At 37.8% G+C, this 21932-nt stretch overlaps 1 protein-coding gene across 3 annotated transcripts in view; it reads left to right on the top strand.

Moving 5' to 3' along the window:
- Positions 1-662: 662 nt before the first annotated feature.
- The window catches only part of LOC141904983 (phospholipid-transporting ATPase VD-like), a 117188-nt gene continuing 95918 nt past the window's right edge, over positions 663-21932 (top strand). For all 3 annotated transcript variants that reach the window (XM_074793651.1, XM_074793652.1, XM_074793654.1), the window contains exons 1-2: positions 663-911; positions 19434-19886. In XM_074793651.1, the coding sequence (XP_074649752.1) occupies positions 19489-19886 (398 nt within the window). In that variant the 5' untranslated portion in view covers positions 663-911; positions 19434-19488. The remainder of the gene's footprint in view (positions 912-19433; positions 19887-21932) is intronic.

Raw genomic sequence — 21932 nt, forward strand, 5'->3', positions numbered from 1 at the left:
CACGGGACTATAAAATTGGGGTCCTCTCGCGTGACAGTGTGTTGAATCGGGTCCTCTCACGGGGCAGTATTTGAAATTAGGTCCTCTCACGGGAAATTAGTAAAAATATGGTCCTCTCACGGGGCAGATTTACAATCGGGTCCTCTCACGGGACTACTAGGGAATTGGGGTCCTCTCACGGGAATTATTTAAAATCGGGGCCTCTCACGGGACACAGTGTGTTAACCCGGGTCGGCGCTCACGGGACATTAGGCCTATTTAAAATCAAGGTCCTCTCACGGGACAGTATTTGAAATTGGTTCCTCTCACGGAACAGTATTCAAAATCGGCCTCTCATGGGGGTGGTATTTTGAATCGGGGGCCTCTCACGGGACCTACTAATTCAAACTTAGATAACTTGAAGTCCTTTTGCAATCTGCGTGGAATTCATCTCCTATCCCTGGCCCAGCAGTAAATTAGAATATATCGGCATTTATCTATGTATAAATGTTAAAATGTTATAATTGCAATCGACTATAATTGAATTGTATTTATAAATCGTTAAAGCGCTGAATGCATAAGAATATTGGGACTCGAAACCGCTAGCATTTAAATCGACGTTTCATGTAAGAATTCTACATTTGTCCCGTGAGAGGACCCATGTCTCGTCGCTGCAGTTATAACTTATATGCTGCTTGTTTATGTTGGTTACTGTCACTCTTAGTTAGTTACCTAATCGTTGGTGGTAAGCTTTTTATAATTGGATGGGCTTATACCAACGGCTTATATATGTGGTTTGTGAAAATATCCGATCGTGAAACTAAACCACAGACAGGTACTGACTGACTCTGACCTACTACTAGTAGCCTACCTGCTGACGAGTGCCGAACACAACCAACTACGATACGAAACTATTTTTCTGTCACAACATCGTGAGTATGAATGAATGATCAGATAATTTCTGTTTGCTTATCTGTCAGGCGCGGATCCAGGGCCATACAGTGACTACAGCACAGTGAAAAAAGGGCACCAACTTTGAAAAGGGCCAGTATTAATGGCCAGCGAACGAGTTTGAGTTTGGGTGCTATTCATTGGTCAATGGTATCATGCCACTAAATTTGTCTTCACGTTTGTGCCTTTTTTAGATTTTTGGTCGAAATTTGCCCTTTTTCGATTAAATTTATAGAGCGACAATAATTTCTTTTTAAGAATAGTTCTCTTTTGAGTAAAAAAATGCCTTAAGCCTGGCGCACACGAGGCAATTTTTAGTCGCCTGTTGCTGCAACCGATCTTTGAGCAACCATTGAGCAATCGAATGCTTGGTGTCGCCCGTGTGCTACCACTGGAGACGGACAAGCGATTATTATCTTTCCTGGCAAACATCTGTATCATTAGTTAGTTACCTAATCGTTGGTGGTAAGCTTTTTATAATCGGATGGGCTTATACCAACGTTAGGGATGACAAGGGCCAAAACTCGGTTGAAAAAAGTAACACTTCAAAAATATACTTTCTATTCACTTCAGTCCATAATTAATGGCTCAATTCACAAACTAACACAGGTACCTTTCGAAATAATCCAATTTTATGTATGTTTCGAGTGATTAATCAACATTATTTTGAGAAATTAATTAATTTCTCAGCAAATTTCGCCATTAGCCGCCATTTCTCTGTATTGCACATGTGGCATGATAAGACAAGGGGACCTACAAGGATTTTTATAAAACTTCCAAGACGAAACGACAATTTTTATTTTTGATGGTTTTCCAACTTACATTTCAAATCTTCGTGTTTTCCAAGATAAATAATGAAGTAATAAATTTTGGTAAAAGAAAAATGGGAATAAGTGTTGATTTCTTAATTTTTTCAATTTCGTCGTTTCGCTTCGTGAGTTTGTGCTGTTGTCCTGGCCTCAGTCCACAGGTGCCAGCACCTCCAGTAATTTTCAAAATGGCATCTGTTGACTGGACGGAAATTTACTCTCACTTTACGGCCGATTTGCACATGGATTAAGATCGTCAGGTGAGGTGTTATAGGTATCAGACAAACTACGAATCTGTTGTGCGTCGATTACAGCAAAAATTAGACGGATATCTTAAGAGACAATGAAATGCCAGGCAAATTACTCGTCAGTCAAATTGGCTGACGAAGATTTCATACAAAAATGACCTTCCCATTCCTGACTGTGGTTTGTGAAAATATCCGATCGTGAAACTAAACCACAGACAGGTTACTGACTACTGTATCATGTGACTTGTCAAGATGGTCACGCTACAGCCTCGACTGGTGCCGTATTTGGTTAAATCACATGATAATTATTCGCTCTCTCATTGGCTAGTTGATGAGTCGCTTGTCGCTTGGTGTCTCTAGCTACCGCACACGGGCAACTCCCGAGCGATCGCCGAGCAATTTCTCGGCGACAAGCAATTTTACGTCGCCCAATATCAAACATGTTTGATATTGGGCGACACGGAGCAATTCCTTTCGACAACGAGCAATCGCTGTCGCCGCAGACGAGCGATTTTTTCGTTCGACGCCGAAACTGTCGCCCGTGTGCGCCGGGCTTTAGATTGCCTTTTATGATTTTGGGCAATTTCTTTCATTCACATTTTGCTTTAGGCCTAGTACAGACAGGCAATTATTTTTATATGATGCACGAATTATGTGCCCTTTTATTTACTTTTTTCCCGAAACATAAATTTTTCAAGGGCATTTGAAAACTGCGACTACCGCATGTGCTGCATGTGCGATAGTCTGGATCCACGCCTGTTACTAGTGAACTACAGGGTTATTGTCGCTGGTGGTTTGACATAGGCTAAGCTTATACTTCCAATAGGCCAACATGTAGGACCAATATTTATTCCTTCAGTAGTTAAATTCAATAGTTATGCACTTGTTCTATCTTTGAAAAATTATAGGCTACATTAGGCCTATTAGAATATAACTATGTTATAGGCCTAAGTTCTTTCAATAATTTAGTAATCAATAATTTAATTTCAATCACATGTCATTGTGAATTGTGACCCAACTCTAATGATTTCATCTTTAGTGTTTAATATTTACTAATTTTGTTGACAATATTATTATAATTGATTTGATATACATTTAAATGTGTAAGTGAAGTAACCAAATAACATTGACTCTCATGTAGAATTAATTTTCAATATTCATGGAATACATAATTAACCGGGTATTGTTTTCAAGATAGGCACTTGCTGTGGTGAGAGCTAGACTTGCTGTGGTGAGAGCTAGACTTGCTGTGGATCGCTTCCGCCATCCACAGCAAGTCTGAGAGTAAATTGCTGTAGATGACAAATTCTGAGATTCGAACTCTTAAGAGTAGACCTAAGGTTCATATAATATTTTTGAGTTATAAATTTTTTAATCAGGGGATCTAAAATAGTATTAATCATTAGCGGGACGTCGATTCAGCAATTAATTTTTCAAGGGAGAGCCGATCAGCCTTTTCCGAAAGGGAAATGTGTATCCGTGCAGTTGCAAAAAAAGTTATCACTAATAAAAGTTATTGAAAAGTTGATAAATGAAAAATAACTTAAAGGCCTACGTTGTTTTCTGAATACTTATAGATTCTTAATTAGGGTTTTCTGTTACATCACAGAAAACCCTATTGAGATTCGCGTGTTTCTTATTATAATTTTATGTCACACTATTTTCACTAAAAGAACTAAGGCTTTGTAACCTTGCCGCTGTTGTCGATACAATCCGTATGATATCGTTCAGCTCACTGAGATCTACTTCGCGTGTTTTTTCACGAATCATCATTACAAAAGCACCGTCGGGCAGTAAACATCGAAAATCTAGCCCCATTAAATGGGGCGACATGTTTTTCGAGTCGTCATCCCGAAATCAACCCGCAGGCCGATTGTCACTTCGATTATCAATTCAAGTTTAAATGAACTAATTTATTGCCACAGACTTCACATTCAGCCGCGGTCTTCAAACAGTAATTTTAACAATAGCCCATTTTCCTCATTAAATCATATTACTGATACACTGGAAATTTATTACTTTAGATTTTCAAAGCACTGTCGAGCTGTAAACAACGACGAATCGACGTGTGTCACTACATCGTCGTTCCGGGGATCAGCTGCGAGTTTCTCCTCATGAGAATCAAATCGAGTACAAGTTAATTTATTACTACCAGTGATTTGGCTGCAGGTTTCAAGGAGTTAGTTTAACGATACCTTTTTTTCTTTACCAAATTAACCGTGTATTTACTAAGACAAATCTTTTGTGTACCGGGGAGTCGTAGGCCTAAACTAAACACGCCGAAGAGATATAGCGGAGAAAAGCTGTTATGTCGACGAGGTATCAAAATAAAAGAATATATTGCTTTATTCGGCCGCGGGTTTCAACCTCTATATCAATACCATTAATACTCTATATTTCCTACAGCACATACCGATCACTGTCAAATGCACAAGGTATTTACTAAATACAAGTATATAACACACTCCTATCCGTATGCTGGACTCACACTTGACATTCGGAGTAAGCGTTCGCTGTGGGGGAAAGGAGATCGTTCGCTGTGTCGCTTGAAGATTTTATCGAGTTTTACGCGACCTTAAGGCTTTAGGCCTACCGGTACTAACCTTTACTGACTCAAACAAACACATTATAATTGTTGCTTTTATTAACGGACTCATTGGATTGCACTTCAAAACAAAATTTACGATATTTAGGAGGGTTGTTATTCAATAGGCCTACGACCAATCTGTCCGGATGTTAGGCCTACGCATATACATAGGCCTACATAGGCTAGTAGCCTCTACTAGGTTAAAGCTAAGTTCACTGTAAAGGAGGAATCAGATTTATTAAAATGCATGTTAATTAGTGATTAACTGGTTGTGACTTGCAACGATCAATCACAATAATCAATTTTATCGGCAAAAGTGAAGATTTTTTTTTGAAAATTTCGTCTGAGCAGACAGCTTTATAAGCCAGACTTTTCATTTGAGTTTTTTCATCATAAATAAATTGGTATTTCATTAATTGCTAATGACTTAAGCCGCACATCGGTCAGCTTTGCGACGGCTTGTGACTCACTGCGACGCCATTAACTGCGACCGCCAGCAACGATTGTGTCGCAACGACTCATCGACCTACGCTCCCTTGCGACTGTCAGCAATGCCAGTCACAAGGAGTCGCACGTGTTCTACTTTCTGCGACGCGACAATCGTATCGCAACCGACTTGCACCGAAACTTGCGATGCAACGCAATGATCGCATCGCGTCGCAAGGCCGACCTACGTCCGGCTTTAAGTTACTGCGGAGCCCCAGAAATATCTTTTTTTTCGTTCAAAAGACCTTTCGCTTGAAAATTCTTTCGTCGGAACAAAATTTATTTCGTTCGAACTAATAATAGGCCTATTCTGTTCGATTGAACCAATTTGAATCAATCGTTAGAACAAAGTTGAACGAATTTTTTTTGTCCAAACGAAAGGTTTTTCGTTCGAAGAATCGTTCGGTCGAACAGAATTTTCTTGTCAGATCATTAATTTTTTCGTTCGAAAAAGTATATTGTAAAAAGTTTTTTCTCCGAACCAAAAGTATTAAGTATTTCGTTCAATCGAACAGAATTGTTTTCATTCAAACATTCGTTCGAAAAATTGTTTTCACTTAATAAATTTTTTGCCGGGACAAAAAGTTTTTTTTGTCAGATTGAAGAAAAGTTTTGGTTCAAACAAAAAGTGTATTGTTCGATCAAACTAAATTGTTTATATTCGAACAGGATTTTCTTGTCGGAACATTAAGTTTTTTGGTCGAGCGACGTGTTAAGGTCGTTTTGGAAATTTACTCGGTCTGGTATATTTTGGATTACTGTGTATATCATTTGTCAGGACATTAAACAGAAGACGACTTAGGATACTACCTTGCCTGACTCCACTAGTTAGACCGACTTATTCCAAGATGAGGTGTACCGTTGATTTCGGCTACAAGTTTTAGTTCAGAGATAACTGCTGAGCCATTTGAGCGACCTATCATTAATAATGTTTCCTAATAGCCTGGTTAGTAATGCCTGATGTTGTGCCTTATCAAATGCTTTGTCGAAATCCACCGTTGAACAGGATTCTAAGACTGTGCAGAAAACCCGTTATCGCTGCTTTGCAGCTATATTTTTATTTGTGTTATGTCTACTTAGGCCTGATCATGGAAATCCGATGTATTTGCAAAAGGGGCCTACTTGGAACAATTAAGTATCGGTATTCGGTCCTCCTTATAACCGAGATGACGTATTTTACCCAGATGAACCGAGATGACATGAAATATAACATATTTATTTATTCCTTATCGATTTTAACTCTTGAAATCATATTATATCAGTAACAAATGCCTGCTGGAGTCATATTTTACATAGGCCTATTTTGTCGGATATTTTTGTAGAAAATAACTTTTAACTTTTCCGAGATGAGATCGCCGATCAATCAAATTCAATGAAATTTTATTGCTAACCGAGATTGTGTTTGAAGTCAAAATTTTTTTAAACAAAATATTCGGAAAAATATGTAAAATATGACTCTAGAGAAGGTATCTAATACTGATATAACATGATTTCAAGTGTTAAAATCGATAAGGAATAAATAAATATGCTATATTTCATGTCATCTCGGTTGATCTCGGTAAATTGCGTCATCTCGGTAATAAGGAGGACCCCCGGTATTGAATGAAGGATATTAAATAGAATATATTTGAATAAGTATTGATACAGTATATTTGAACTTGAATTGAGCCCACTAGGTTTTGGTATTGGAAGACACCAGGAGGTTTGGTCATCTTAATATATGCTGTGGCGCTGTGGCAAAAAGAAGTGTTAGGGTTTTCAAGTGAAAATTTTCCAAACCCTATAACGTGAGGGAATTCGGTTGACGCGGGGATACCCGGTTGGCATGATTCCCAATCGTGCAGTAGTATTTCCCTTTCAGCGCGCACCTGTTGACGGGTTTGTTTACATAGCAGATGACTGATGTCAGTTCTATGATTTGTGGTAGGTATTACCTAATATAACACGAAACCATATAAATAAGACTGATAGGCTAATGTAAACATAACGTCAATTTCATAAGTATTAGGCCTATCGACGGATTACGAACGGCTCAAAAAGCCGATATCACCAGATGGTTGCTAATGTAAACAATTCACACGATCCCCGTTGTTCGTCAATTACAGATTTTACATTTCAAAGGCCTCTCAAATTTGTGTTTTTTGTGTGACTTTGGTGTGAGTATTATCAGCAAGATTACAGGCCTAAGATTTTCGTCCTGCATTCCTCCTACAAAACACAAGCATTGACTAGTGACAAAGAGGAAATCTTAGTAAATTACATCCAGTTGTCGGCGGAAAGACATTTTGGAAGTTATTGTAAACAGGGGAATTGAGCCCTACATCATACAGGTATTTGGTCTCTTAGAAAATACATATCATGCATAGAATAAATTGTTAGAAATAAGTCAATGGAGAAATTTCTCTACTTTCAGATTTGTTCAACTGATCATACAACCTGCATGGCAGTGCGTCATCTAGCTTTAAAAAACGGCAGGGTTGTTTATTGGAGGAAAATATCATTGTTAAGTACGCCGAGAATAACCATGTTGTATCATCAATCAGTTGACTGACAGTTTATTGTAAAATTCTATTGGTTCAGCTATATTCTAAGATAAGTTTTCACTTTAAGATGCCCTGCCCGCCTCATGTGCACTCATGAGATGGTAGCAGCCCCTTACGCACTCGGCAGATAGATGCACTTTATAATGGGCGCCGGGAAAAGTAACTTATCTTTTCCATGCGTTGAACACACAACAATGATTAAAATTACACGTTGTTTGTCTTAAAATGCAATGTCTTGATGGTTATTTGCCACTGTGACTGCTGTAGTTTTTTGGAATAATGAATCGAGCGGCCTCGTTAGCTCAGTGAGATAAGGCGTGATGCTGTTGCATCCACTTTCAGTGCTGAGTGACAAATATGTTCAAGTCCTGCTGGCTGCTTACAGTGTTCGGGAAACACTTCAATGGCCGTCCCGTCGTGAGGAACAATCCAATAGGGTTAAAAACAGAACATTTTCTGGCAGGGGTTAAGAATTAATACCTTTCCATACCTTAAAGAAATCCCTACTTACCTACCCATTTTGGTGATTGCCCCACCTCAAGAACAGGATTTTAGGCCAGCCATAGGCTGAGCCTATTACTATACACATGGAGCGAATTTAAATGACATGATTTCCATAGCTAAGGCTCTATGACTGTGCAACTGAGCATATATTCATACACATCATTCATTAGAGCATTATCCATTCTCCAACCCCTACGAAGCTGAATTTTGAAAGAGGGCCTCGTTAAAATTTATATGAGCTTTTTGGCGAAAATCTGAATATAAAATATCTGTTTTAAAACGCCAATCAGAAAGCAAAGACTCCTATATGATTGGCTTAGCCGCAGAGATCAGCAGGTGTTCACGTGAAACCGTGGTATTGTCAACTGTTTTACTTCCAGGTTTTATTTTAAGATCTAAAATTTTATTTCAATATCGATTTCTGTGAAATCTTTAGTTGATTTGGTTTTTGGGAGGAATATTTTTATTTGCACTACAGAAAATATCATTGACATTTGTGCAAAGTCCGGGAAAAATAGCTTTTTCTCAAATCGGATGGATGACCCTGATATGCTAATTAGCCATGTGCTCAAACCGCAAATTCAATCAAATTCTATTAAAAATATCAAATCCAATTCAATTTTACTTTATTGAACAAGGTTATACAGTAAATCCAATTCAATTTTGTTTTATTGAGCAAATTTCAGAAAATTAAATTCTATTCCGCATTCAAATCAATAAGACGAAGGGAAAAGATATATCTGAGGTATTTGTTCCTGCCAGCTCCAGTCGTGTCTGTGCTACCTATGAAAGCACGATTAAATTGTGTGAATTATTAGCCTGGGATTGACTAGTCTATCGAGCTGGGTGTGTATTTGGACAAATTTAACCCACAGAATGCATCATTTGCCATTTTATGAAAAGCTGACAGGCTGGCCATAGTGCCCCTTGGGGCTCTTGTTTTAGTGTGACCTAAACTATAAAGATTTATTATCCTTTACCTAAATCTGACTAGTTATAGATACAGTTTCAAATATAGAAAATTTCAAAAAATATTTGCTATGGGTAAATGTAAGTCTGATTAAATTTCATTGATTTTTCAGCTTTCAGTGCCATAAATGTAAGAGAAAGTAGATATGACTCTGATTCAACAAGGTGTTGTCCCGGAAGTACTAGCCGATGTATTTTATTTTTCACTATTCACAAACAACAAAAGAAACACCAGAATAATAAAAGAAGCGCGTGTTCTGACAGGTTCAAATATAAGAAACTATCTTGAAAAAAAAGAATGGGAACTTGATGAAAAAAAGAACGTTTACAAAGAAATAAGAGCGATTGAAGAAAAAAGAAGAAAAAGAAATTAACATCGCCGAAAAAAGGAAACAAGAAGGTTCAAATTGAAAATCCAAAAGAATGAGAAAAGAAAAAGTTTACGAATCCTCCATCATTGATCTCGAAATCGAACTTGACTATGATAACAATGATGAATTGTGGTTCTGTAAAACATTTGACTTACCAATCAAACCGGTAGACTCTCAGGATATAATCAATATTGAATGGATAGCGTGTGATCACTGTCACAATTGGTGTCACATGTTCTGTGTAGAACTCTCTCAAGCACCTTCACAATTCATTTGCAAGTTCTGTGATGAAGAATAGAGATGTCTTAACGAATGATCTCGTTAACGAGTTTACATGTTTTATATTTTACATTTTAAATACATATTTTAATCTTTTAATTCCAATAGTAACCTACATACATTTTGTCCTTTTATATTCGACAGTTATTCACAAACACAGTCACTGCTGTTGGACTATCCTCACTTGCCAAGGTTTGGTCGTCTCCTGTCAAAACTTACGCCCAAACTCCCCTGGCAAGATTCTCGGATCGAAAGCAGGTTGCCAAATAAATGTACAGATTTAAACTTAAGACTAATTTTTGATTAATCTTAATTTAATAAAGAACTTGTGTCAGTCCCTAATTTAATACAGCAAGATTTTGGAAATAACTATGCTACTATAGTATAAGGAGTAACTTCATTGTTTGCACGATACAGACTTTTGATGCGAGGGACCGAGTTAGCATCCGAACCCACCCTAGGAATCCAGCTACAACCTGAGTACCAGCAGAATAATCTGTTGATTGAGGCTGGTTACCAGGATGATGATGAAGGTTGAAGATCATTTTTCTACATTTTTTGGTCGTTTTCCACGAGCAAATAGTCTGATAGTTTATCGTATTTTTTTGGGGGGTAGAATGTAGAAGTTCTCTATGTTGATTGTCTGGCGTGTTGACACTAGATAAAAGGAAGCGCATTTCAAAATGAAAATTATCAAGATGAGAGTATGGTCCTGGTATACGAAGTGTATTATAATGACAGTGCAGCTCCAACGTGGATGGGGCTCTCCATCAAGGGATGCAGTTGGTACTTCACATCTGGTGAGGACTTAGCCTAAAAGTAAACCAAAATCACCCCTGTAATTAGTTAGTTACCTAATCGTTGGTGGTGAGCTTTTTATAATCGGATGGGCTTATACCAACGTTAGGGATGACAAGGGCCAAAATACCGTTGAAAAAAGTAACACTTCAAAAATATACTTTCTATTCACTTCAGTCCACAATTAATGGCTTAAATCACAAACTAACACAGGTACCTTTTGAAATAATCCAATTTTATGTATGTTTCGAGCGATTAATCAACATTATTTTGAGAAATTAATTAATTTCTTCACAAATTTCGCCATTGACCGCCATTTCTCTGTATTGCATACATGTGGCATGATAGACTAGGTGACCTACAAGGATTTATATAAAACTTTCAAAACGAAACGATAGTTTTATTGATAGTTTTCCAACTTATATTTCAAATCTTCGTGGGTTCCACAATAAATGATGAAAAAATAAATTCTGGTTGAAGAAAATGTGAATGAGTGTTGATTTCTTAATTTTTGGTTTACCTTTGTCAGCGATATGAAGTTGGCATTGAGCCAATTCATGTAAAATCGCGGTACGTTTTTTTATGTGAGCATTTGTTTCATTGGTTCTCGGCTTAAACGACGTATAATCGATGCGATTGAAGACGTGGCGAACCTCCGTCGATGACATGGTCAACATTGTTGAAATTCTACGAAAAACTGTTTTTGGCGGGAAAATTCTTAGCTCTCGCTTATAAAATTGCAATGACCTCGATTGGGAGGCGTTGTCTCTACGAGCGAATGTGATTGGCTGTTTTTGGGATATACGGGGAATTCTGGCGCTACCGTACTAAAATAATTATGGGAAAGCCATAGAATGGCGAACGTTTCATTTGACTAGGTGCCGTATACGTGCGAATTTTAAATGCTCATTGCTGGTTAGAATGTAATTATTATCCGCCATAGGTATGGTTTCATTTTAATACCCGGTGATTGTTTTGATTGACATTGAAGTGTAAGCGAACGTTCACTACACGAGGCCTCCACGTGCGCGCAGAATGCTATAGACTGTTGCACACAAACACAGGCTCGTACAGTATACACTACTATAGTGATACTGTAACCCTGCTTGCTGGCGCGTTTGACATTTCATCAACAGAAGAGTGCTGTGTTTTCTGTTTGATAGAATTTGTAATAAATTGTAATTTCTTGTGACCTGAAAATACTAAGCAACAAACTATAGGTATAGGTCGAGGTCTGAATATTGTAGTTGTAAATTCCAAGATTTAAAACGATCTAATACGCCGATTTCTTACTGCACCGGTATTTTAGCTTCCGCGGCCATACATTCAGCCACCCTCGGATATTTGACATCATATGAATTTTATTTGAATATTTTTAGCATTGGTTGACGTCTATGACATCATGCCAATGCTAGTAAAATGGATCGAAAATAGTAGTACGAAAAAATAGCGCTGACTCTTCTCATTTTCATAGTAACTTCAAATTGTCACTCCGTTCACGTAAAACATTAGAAACAGCTGAAAATGACTAAAAAAAATGTTTCAATTATTCCCCACAACATAGCGTCGCCAGATTTCTGATTTAATGGTCCAAAAAATGATTCAATCGCATTTTTCTCGTTCATTATCTGGTAGATAAGAGCGGGTTAAACAATCGCATAGCGATATGTCCGCATTGACATTGGCATTAAAGAATGGGGAACAGCCTCTTCTGAATAGAAAAACATAAAATTATGTACCTCCGGATTATAAATATCACAGTGTTTGGATATCACTGTTATTTCAACTATCAGTATCCATGGGATTATTTGGGATTAATTCTCAGAATACGTATTTCTAGAGCAGTGGAACGGCAGCCTACTCGTGACTGAAACCCGTATGTGATCGTGTGGGAACGCCTTTACTAAAGTTAAAACCATTTCTTGATGACACGAAACATCAAACCGTAAACGGTAGGCTACCACCATGATACGATATCACCAATAAATATAGATCATTTTATTCAATTTTACCAGAGTTGTTTATTGGAGGAAAATATCATTGTTAAGTATGCCGAGAACAACCATGTTGTATCATCAATCAGTCGACTGACATTGTAAAATTCGATTCGGCTATATTCTAATATAAGCTTTCACTTTAGGACGCCTTACCCGCCTGCTGCGCACTCATAAGGCGGTAGCACCCTCTTACGCACTCGGCAGAGATTCGCTTTGTAATGCGCGCCGGGAAAAAATACCTTTTATTATCTTTTCCATGCGTTAAACAACTGTGATTGAATTTACGCGTTGTTTGTCGTAAATTGCAATATTGCGATGGTTATTTGCCGCTGCTGTAGTTTTTTGGAATTGAATCGAGCGGCCTCGGTAGCTCAGTGAGATAAGGCGTGATGCTGTTGAATCTACTATCAATGCTGAGTGACAAGTGGGTTCGAATCCTGCTGGCTGCGAACAGTGTGCAGGCAACACTTCAAAGGCCGTACTGTCGTGAGGTTTAATGAACAATCCAATAGGAATAGTCTTGGGAAACCAAGATCCAAACCAAGATCCAGACGTATGTAAAGCCAAACAAACAAAAAGACAAACAAACAATCATCAGCCGGCCTCAGTGACACCAACGCCGGCATCGCTCTCTGCAACGTTTTGCATGCGTACATGCATCAGAGCTTGGAGCTCTAAGATCAGAGGGTCTTGCAATTGCATTCAGAAAAATCGTTCCTAGGCTAAATCGTTCGGCAGAAAATAAATTCATTATCAGGAATAAAATCGTACTAGACAAATAGACCTTTAAGTCTGTGGTCCTCCCAATCAACATCGTCATAGAAGATTTGTCGGCAGATGTAAAACATTATAACCACTTAATACCACGGTATAATCTACCAATGCTTCAAGGCCCATGGGCCTCTTTTTATGTGACGAAACTCAGTGGAAAATATGTTAAAATAATAATCAGCTGGAATCCAATAGGGTTTCTGTCGAGGCAGCAGAACCCCTAAATATAGCTGCAAAGCAGCGATAACGTGTTTTCTGCACAGTCTTAGAATCCTGTTCAATGGTTACCACAGTTTTATAAGAGGAAGCTCGACAAACAGTCAATTAGATCTACTTGAAACCATGGACAACTGGACCAGATGGTCCTATTTGACTCTGGAAAATCGACTGTTAGGCGATAATTAATTACTCTTTATGATTTCGACAGAGTATTTGATAATGTACAACATCAGCCATTACTAAACAAGGCTATTAGGAAACAGTATCAATGATAGGTCGCCGAAATGGCTCAGCATTATCTCTGGACGAAAACTTGTAGCCGAAATCAACGGAGCGCCTCATCTTGGAATAAGTCGGTCTAACTAGTGGAGTCACGCAAGGTAGTATCCTAAGTCGTCTTCTGTTTAATGTCCTGACATATGACATACACAGTAGTTAATTTCCAAAACGACCTTAACACGCTGTTCGACCAAAAAACTTAATGATCCGACAAGAAAATCTTGTTCGAATGAAAACAATTCTGTTTGATCGAACAATATGCTTTTTGTTTGAACCAAAACTTTTCTTCTTTCTGAATGCTATGTTATTGTTGAAATGAAAAACTTATTGTCCCGGCAAAAAAATTTGGTTGAGCGAAAACAATTTTTTCGAACGAATGTTTGAATGAAAACAATTCTGTTTGATTGAACGAAATACTCAATACTTTTGGTTTGGAGAAAAAACTTTTTACAATATACTTGTTCGAACAAAAAACTTAATGTTCTGACAAGAAAATTCTGTTCAAAATAAAACGATTCAGTTCGATCGAACGATTGTTTCGAACAAAAAACCTTTCGTTTGGACAAAAAAAAGTTTGTTCAACTTTGTTCTAACGATTTTTTCAAATTGGTTCAAAAGAACATAATATTATTGGTTGGAACGAAATAAATTTTGTTCCGACGAAAGAATTTTCAAGCGAAAGGTCTTTGAACGAAAAAAAAAGAAGCTATTTCTGAGGCTCCGCAGTAACTTAAAGCCGGACGTAGGTCGGCCTTGTGACGCGATGCGATTCTCGCGTTGCATCGCAAGTTTCGGAGCAAGTCTGTTGTGATACGATTGTCAGCGACTGTGTGCGACTAGTTTCTGCCAGTCGCAAGAGCGTGTAGGTTGGTTGTGACAGTGGTGTCGCGTCGCAGAAAGTAGAACACTGGCGACTCCTTGTGACTGGCGTTGCTGAAAGTCGCAACCCGTCGCAAGGGAGCGTAGGTCGATGAGTCGTTGCTACACAATTGTCGCTGGCGGTCGCAATGATTGGCGTCGCAGTGAGTCACAAGCCGTCGCAAGGCCCACCTACGCCCGGCTTAAGTCATTATGAATTAATGAAATAACAGTTTCATTTATGATGAAAAAACTCAAATGAAAAGTCTGGCTTATAAAGCTGTCTGCTGAGACGAAATTTTCAAAAAAATCTTCATTTTTGGCAATAAAATTCGTAATTGTGATTGATCATTGCAAGTCACAACCATTTAATCACTAATTAACATGCATATTAATAAATCTGATTCCTCCTAATAGAGGCTACTAGCCTATGTAGGCCTATATATATGCGTAGGCCTAACATCCGGACAGATTGGTCGTAGGCCTATTGAATAACAACCCTCCTAAATATCGTAAATTTTGTTTTGAAGTTCAATCCAATGAGTGCGTTAATTAACGCAACAATTATACTGTGTTTGTTTGAGACAGTAAAGCTCAGTACCGGTAGGCCTTAAGTATGGTGGCTGATAAGGGCCATGCGTAAAAAAAACATGAATATGCAAATGAGGGCGACATTACAACAAAACGACGAAACTAAAATAACGCGACAAAGGTTTTGTCGCCCGCGACAATTCATTATTTTGGTTTTGTCGCCCGTGGCAATTCAATATTTTGGTTTTGTCGCCCGCGACAATTCAATATTTTGGTTTTGTTGCCCGCGACCGTTTTTTTAGCCCACTTGGGACTTTAGACACATCTTCAGCCCAAAAACTGGCCCTGTCAGAATCAAGATGGCCGACTGGCAGCCATTGTTGTTCGCCAAAATCAGCACTTTTTACACATTTTTGAACTTTTTGAGGGAAATTTTGAAGACGCTTTGATCAACTACCTTGATCTTTCGGTTATATGTGAATCCCTCCAGGGCCCATCAGCATATCGAAAATTGGGTCGGTCGGACACAAGATGGCCGTACTATGACCTTTTTAGTGCCCAAAAATGTTAATTTTGGCCCGAATTCTGAGTCCTGTAGCTTCCTACTGGTTTGCCATTTCTCATTACAATTTGTGATGGGTATTCTTTTGGAAAGGGATGTTTTATACCTGATACAGGTATTTTTCATCAGCCAATTATGACACAATTGGCGGCCATCTTGGTGTCACCAGTACTCGTTCGTAAGTGGGAAAAAGTTTTTCCACATTACATTGATACCTAAGCGTATTTTGATACCACAATCAATTAGAAAGTTGTAGCTCATAACGTGTTCTATGATTGTGGTGAGTTTCAAGGTAATTGGATTTCGTATATGGCCACCAGGGGGTGTTGAATAATACAATATCTTGGCATTTTTTTATTATATTCTTACCTATGCATATTTTGTAACCACAATCAATTGGAAAGTTGTAGCTTATGACATCATCTATGATTGTTGCGACTTTGAAGGACATAAGTTTTTCTATATAGTCACCAGGGGGCGTTGAATAGTAGAATAACTTAGTATTTCCTTATTATATTGGTACCTAGGCATATTTTGTTACCATGATCAATTGCAAAGTTGTAGTTCATGACATGTTCTATGAGTGTGGTGAGTTTCGAGGTCATTGGGTTTTGAATATGGTCACCAGGGGGCGTTGAATAGTAGAATGACTTAGTATTTCCATATTAAATTGGTAACGAGGCATATTTTGTTATCACAATCAATTACAAAATCGTAGCTGCTGACATGTTCTATGATTGTGGTGAGTTTCAAGGTCATTGGTTTTTGTAAATGGTCACCAGGGGGCGTTGAATGTTGAAATTGTTAGATTGTTGAGCATTTGAAACAACTTCCCAAGTGGGCATGGCGTCCCTGGACCCCTAGTTTGTTTTTTTCGCTCGCGACAATTCAACATTTTGGTTTTGTCGCATGCTGAAAATCAATCGTGACAAAGTATTGATGCGAATGACCTATTTAGATCATCGACCATGTACCGAACACTATTATTGTGCCTTAGCATTTGGGGTGATACGACTTGAACACCATTCAATATGTCCACCAGATTCTGGTGATTATAAAGTCATTTTAATTTTTCTGCCAACTTTATTTCTTCTTTCATATTCATCTAACATTAAACATCATTACGTCCCCTTATTGAAATGAGGTTAACTATCTCAATATATCGATGTAACTAGGAAGACCTTATTTAAAATGTCGTGATTTTTATGTCGACTTTTTGCGATATTGTCTCAATAAATTGCCATACGTATCACGACATTTTAGCTAAAGAAGTGATAATTATGTCGACGGTACGCGGTTATGTTGAGATACAGACGTCAACATTGGTGAAAGGCGTGATCCGTATAACGATTTATCGTGATATTAACACGATATATCGACTTAATTATGTCGATAAATCGTGACATATCACATTTGTTCGACATAATTTTGTCGTGATAAAAGGTCGCGACGGTTTTGTACGGGTCCCATATATACAGAAGTACGGAAGCGATAAAGGGCCTCGTGTTGTCGCGTTCCAACTCGACAAAGTCGCCATATTTATGTCGACATATCTCGATATATCGCATCATGTCGACATATTGTGTCGTTTTGACGACATATTTCGTTTTCACAACCATTTTCCTCGCAACAAGTCGACATATTCATGACGACTTGAAACTCAGTCACCATATTACTGGCGTCCTCATCTTACATTTCGACGTGTCTTCTAATGACGGCTTGTCCCGTGGAAAATGGGCAAAAAAGCAAATTTGTCGTGAAAATGTCACGATATGTCGACATATTCATGTCGACTTGACGCGATATATCGCGATATGTCGACATAAATATGGCGACTTGTCGAGATGGAACGTGACAACTCGAGGTTCTTTATCGCTTTTGACATATAAGCGTATGTACATCTTTAGAAAAAGAAATAATATGTGATCTTTCATTAAGTAGGATCACTTGAATAATCGCTTTAATATCACTTTAAAAAAAAAAAGAATCTGCCAAAATGACCTTAATATTCGACACTATATCAGATTAATTGACTTCAAAATAGGCGAAAGCATAAGTCTTTATTACGTTATTAATTGGCCTCATTATTCGAAAGCTAATAAAGTGGGCAACAAAACCAAAAAAATGAATTGTCGCGGGCGATAAAACCAAACTATTGAATTGTCGCGGGCGATAAAACCAAAATAATGAATTTTCGCGGGCGATAAAACCAAAATAATGAATTGTCGCAGGCAATAAAACCAAAATATTGAATTGTCGCAGGTGACAAAACAAATAAATATTGAATTGTCGCGTGCGACAAAACCAAAATGCACTCAGTTGATCCTACTGGACCCATGGTCCTTCATTAAATTTCATAATTTGATGAAATATATTGCGGTTATTAATGCTAGCCAAATTGTCTGATATGATTGTTGAAATTAACAACAATGTTTTATTTTTCTTCCTCAACTTGAGTGGGTCATGAAATATTGTTTCAGCAAATATTCTAAACAAATCTTCACTTTAGATTGACCCATCCAATATGGTGTGTGGTTCAAAGACCGTGACGATCTCGAGACAAACTCGAGGCTAAAAATCTACTTTCTAGCGGAGATATCATAAAATAAACCACTGTATTGCATTCCTGATAACATCCTGAGCCTGAAACTGTGATATTTAATGTAATTGATTGACACTATTTACGAGAGGTGCAGATCTGCACTTTTACCAAATTCACTCAACTCGAAATGGCTCAACTCGAATATTCGTTCAACTCGAACTATTTTTTGACCAAAATTAAGTTCAAACTTCTCTCCACTCGAATATCTGAACGACCTCACGGCAGCAAACACAATTATTGATTAAAAACATGCATGCGTTTACTGCTATAATTAGTAGGTTACCGTAGGACGATCCATGCTACAATTAAGACGATACATGTACATCGCTCATAAAGAGATTCAGTTATGTAGTACGTACACAAACACACAAACTCCAACACGTTTATTGATTTCTACTATTTCGCGCCAAAATAATACACGGTACAAGTCGCCGTTTATGATCATTCATTTTCATCACACCAAGTACATTTTTGGAGGTAAAAAATGAGACAAAACACGCTTTATTTTCACTGAATTTTTTATGGACTTTTGCCTAAGAGAAGTCCATTTTGTTATCGCATATGAAACTTTCTTCCTTTGGTACAAAATAACTTCCAAAGGAGGCTTAGTTTCTCTTCAGAACTTAAAATTTTCCGTCCTTTTTTTCGATGAAATTATCTGTAAAAAGTCAGTCTTCTCCCATCATATGAATTCAATCCAATAGTTTTCACTATTTTTCATTTGTTCTGCTTATAAACCTCTAATCTAGAGTACCAATATTTAATTTTGATGCACTCATGTAAATTTCGGAAAGTCCATATTAAGAATTTCGCTGCTTGTATGAAATTTAACATCATACAAACAAACAAACCATGTAGATCGATACTGAATCGTTTATTGAGGTTTAATTTCTTAATATTTTTGGTAAATTTCGTAAAAACCCCAACTAGAATCTGCTTAACTAGTTCATTTTTTTCTGGTCCCAATGAATTCGAGATGAGTGGAGTCTGCTGAAGCTAGTTGCTAACTTAGTGGATATCAGTGTGCTCATTGTATTTTAAACTTTTTTTGCACTACTGCATCTGTAACATAAGTTATTTATCTTTTTAGGAGGCAGTCTGTCATCAGCATTAATGGAATTGGACTTGTGAAGCACACTAAAATCATGGGAAATATAATCAAAAGGGCCGTGAAAAAGCAGAAGGATGTGCCAGCTGAAACACGAACAATTTTCTCAAATTATTGCACGTTTGAGGGGATGGCACCTGCGGAACACCTGAATCGAACATATGCAAACAATTTGATAAAGACGACCAAATATAATGTGTGGACATTTTTGCCAAAGAATTTATTTGAACAGTTTCATCGTTTTGCGAATGTTTATTTCCTATTTCTCATTGTGTTGAATTGGATACCGGAGCTGAGTGTTTTTATGAAAGAAGTTTCAATGCTGCCATTGTTGTTTGTACTGTCAGTCACTGGAGTAAAAGATGCCTATGAAGATTTTAGGAGATATCAGTCTGACAAGAAAGTTAATAATATGAAATCCAGGGTGTTCTTTAAGTGAGTATTTTTTCACCTTTATAAAAATGTCTTTGGCATCTGGCCAGCAATCTTTTGTCAGAGTCACCATATATGGCGCATCCAGATTAGTGTTAGTCTTTTCTCATTTTGCCCATAACTGGCAAAAATCAATTTAGAGACTCCAAACCTGAGCTGTTCGTTCATAAGCATTTTTAGCCCACTTGCTATTGCATTCACTTTTTGTCCTTGGCCTGTAGGTAGACAGAATCCTATTTATGTATGAGGATCATAACACCCCAGTCTCCAGTGGCTGAACCTCTATGTCTGACCAATGTCAAAATAGCCTTGGAGACTTGAAGGTTTTCTGAGGAGGCTGCTGAACTCATCTTTGCCTCACTTTGCTCCTTGATTGGAGACTAGAGTGGAAACTCGACGGTAATGGGCAATCAGAGCAGTCCCTCTGTAGCGCAGCCGATTTAAACTTCAATTAGCCCTTAATTTGTCAAAATGCTTATTATGATCTCATTCAATAAGTAGCTAATCCATATACCAGTACAAAATTATATTTAAATAAATCTCTGGGTTTGAAAAATAGTACACGAATTCGCTAAATCTGACTATTTGCAATACATGTGACGTGAGACTTGTGATGTAAGAATCCCTCCAAATTTACACTTTTGAATCATTGATATTTCAGTAATCTCCCAGGGCTTTCAATATAAGTTGTCGGCTGTCGCATCCGCCTGTTAGTAAGAATCCTGCGACGGCTATGAAATATCTCGTCTGATATCAATGATAGTATAAAAGCTGTGATCAGTGGTTATATCTAAATGTACTGTAGTCATTGTGCATCGTGTGAAAACGTGCCTCAGATGCGTGGCCTAGTTTAAGTTTCCAGGAAATTGGCTGCCTTCCGAACAACTGCCAATCATTCAGGTGCAACAAACGAGATCCGATAGGAACCAAACATTATTTTATACATCTTGCGGTACATAATCTATGAAAGCAGATCATAGGTGCACAGCGGCCGCTCTCCAGAATGTCATAATATACATATATAGTTAAAGCTTAGGTGATACACAGATGGTGATGGTTGTAGGGAACCTCTTGAATAAGGGTGCATACGCATGAAGTCAGCAATAGCCGCGGCTTTACTTTTTAGCTCTTCTGGAGAGCGGTCGCTGTAGACTTGTACAGACGGATCGCTTCTATAAGTCTTAAAATAGTGAGAACAAAACGTAATATTGTTTGAACAATATGAGCCACTGCCTTCCAGGGCTAGATTACAACAAAATCCAACAATGGAATCAACCGATTTTCTTTGATTCCAGTGAAAAACTTGATGAATCTATTGTAAATTATAAACTCAATAGGTTGATCATCGATAATTAAGTATAGTAGTTTGATATGCGTACAGTAGGGTAAGTTTAAAACCTTTCTTAAGGCTTTCCTTCAAGCTGAGAACATTTTTTTTTAATTGGGTTTAGTAAAATACCACAGAGTACATCCATATAAAGATGAACAAAAATGCTTAAACAATCTAAATCGAACAGAAGAGTCAACAAATCTAAATTGAGACATAAGTGAATTGACTCGTGTGTTGAAATCTAGAACACAGTCATTGATGCAGAGTGCATCGGGGCCTCTTCTAATTATGTTACTTAGATGTTTGCTTGAAGTGGACTCCTTTATGACCATGTCCTGGAAACAAACACTGTGCTCAAAAACTGAAAGGTTTGTACAGGAATAAAATAAATGAATAGTCTTAGTAGCAGTGAATAAAACGTCAAACTCCAAAGAGAATTGAGTACAAATGCCCATCTGTATATAAAGTGAGTATTAAGTAAGATGATATCGTCCGCGTACCATACGTCAAACATTGATAATATCAATAATGCGTATGGGGCTCAAGTTTAGACTGGCTTGTCACAATTTGATGGAAGATTGATGATACCAGCATCCCTATATAAAAACATTCTTTTTTATGTAGGGATACTGGCCTATCATCCATCCTCCATCAAACTGTGACAAGCCCCTGTGGTTCAGACTGCAGATGCAGTTCGGCACTGTCCAGTCAACGGCGGT

Source organism: Tubulanus polymorphus, chromosome 5, assembly GCF_964204645.1.
Source record: "Tubulanus polymorphus chromosome 5, tnTubPoly1.2, whole genome shotgun sequence".
Taxonomy (NCBI): Eukaryota; Metazoa; Nemertea; class Palaeonemertea; order Tubulaniformes; family Tubulanidae; genus Tubulanus; species Tubulanus polymorphus.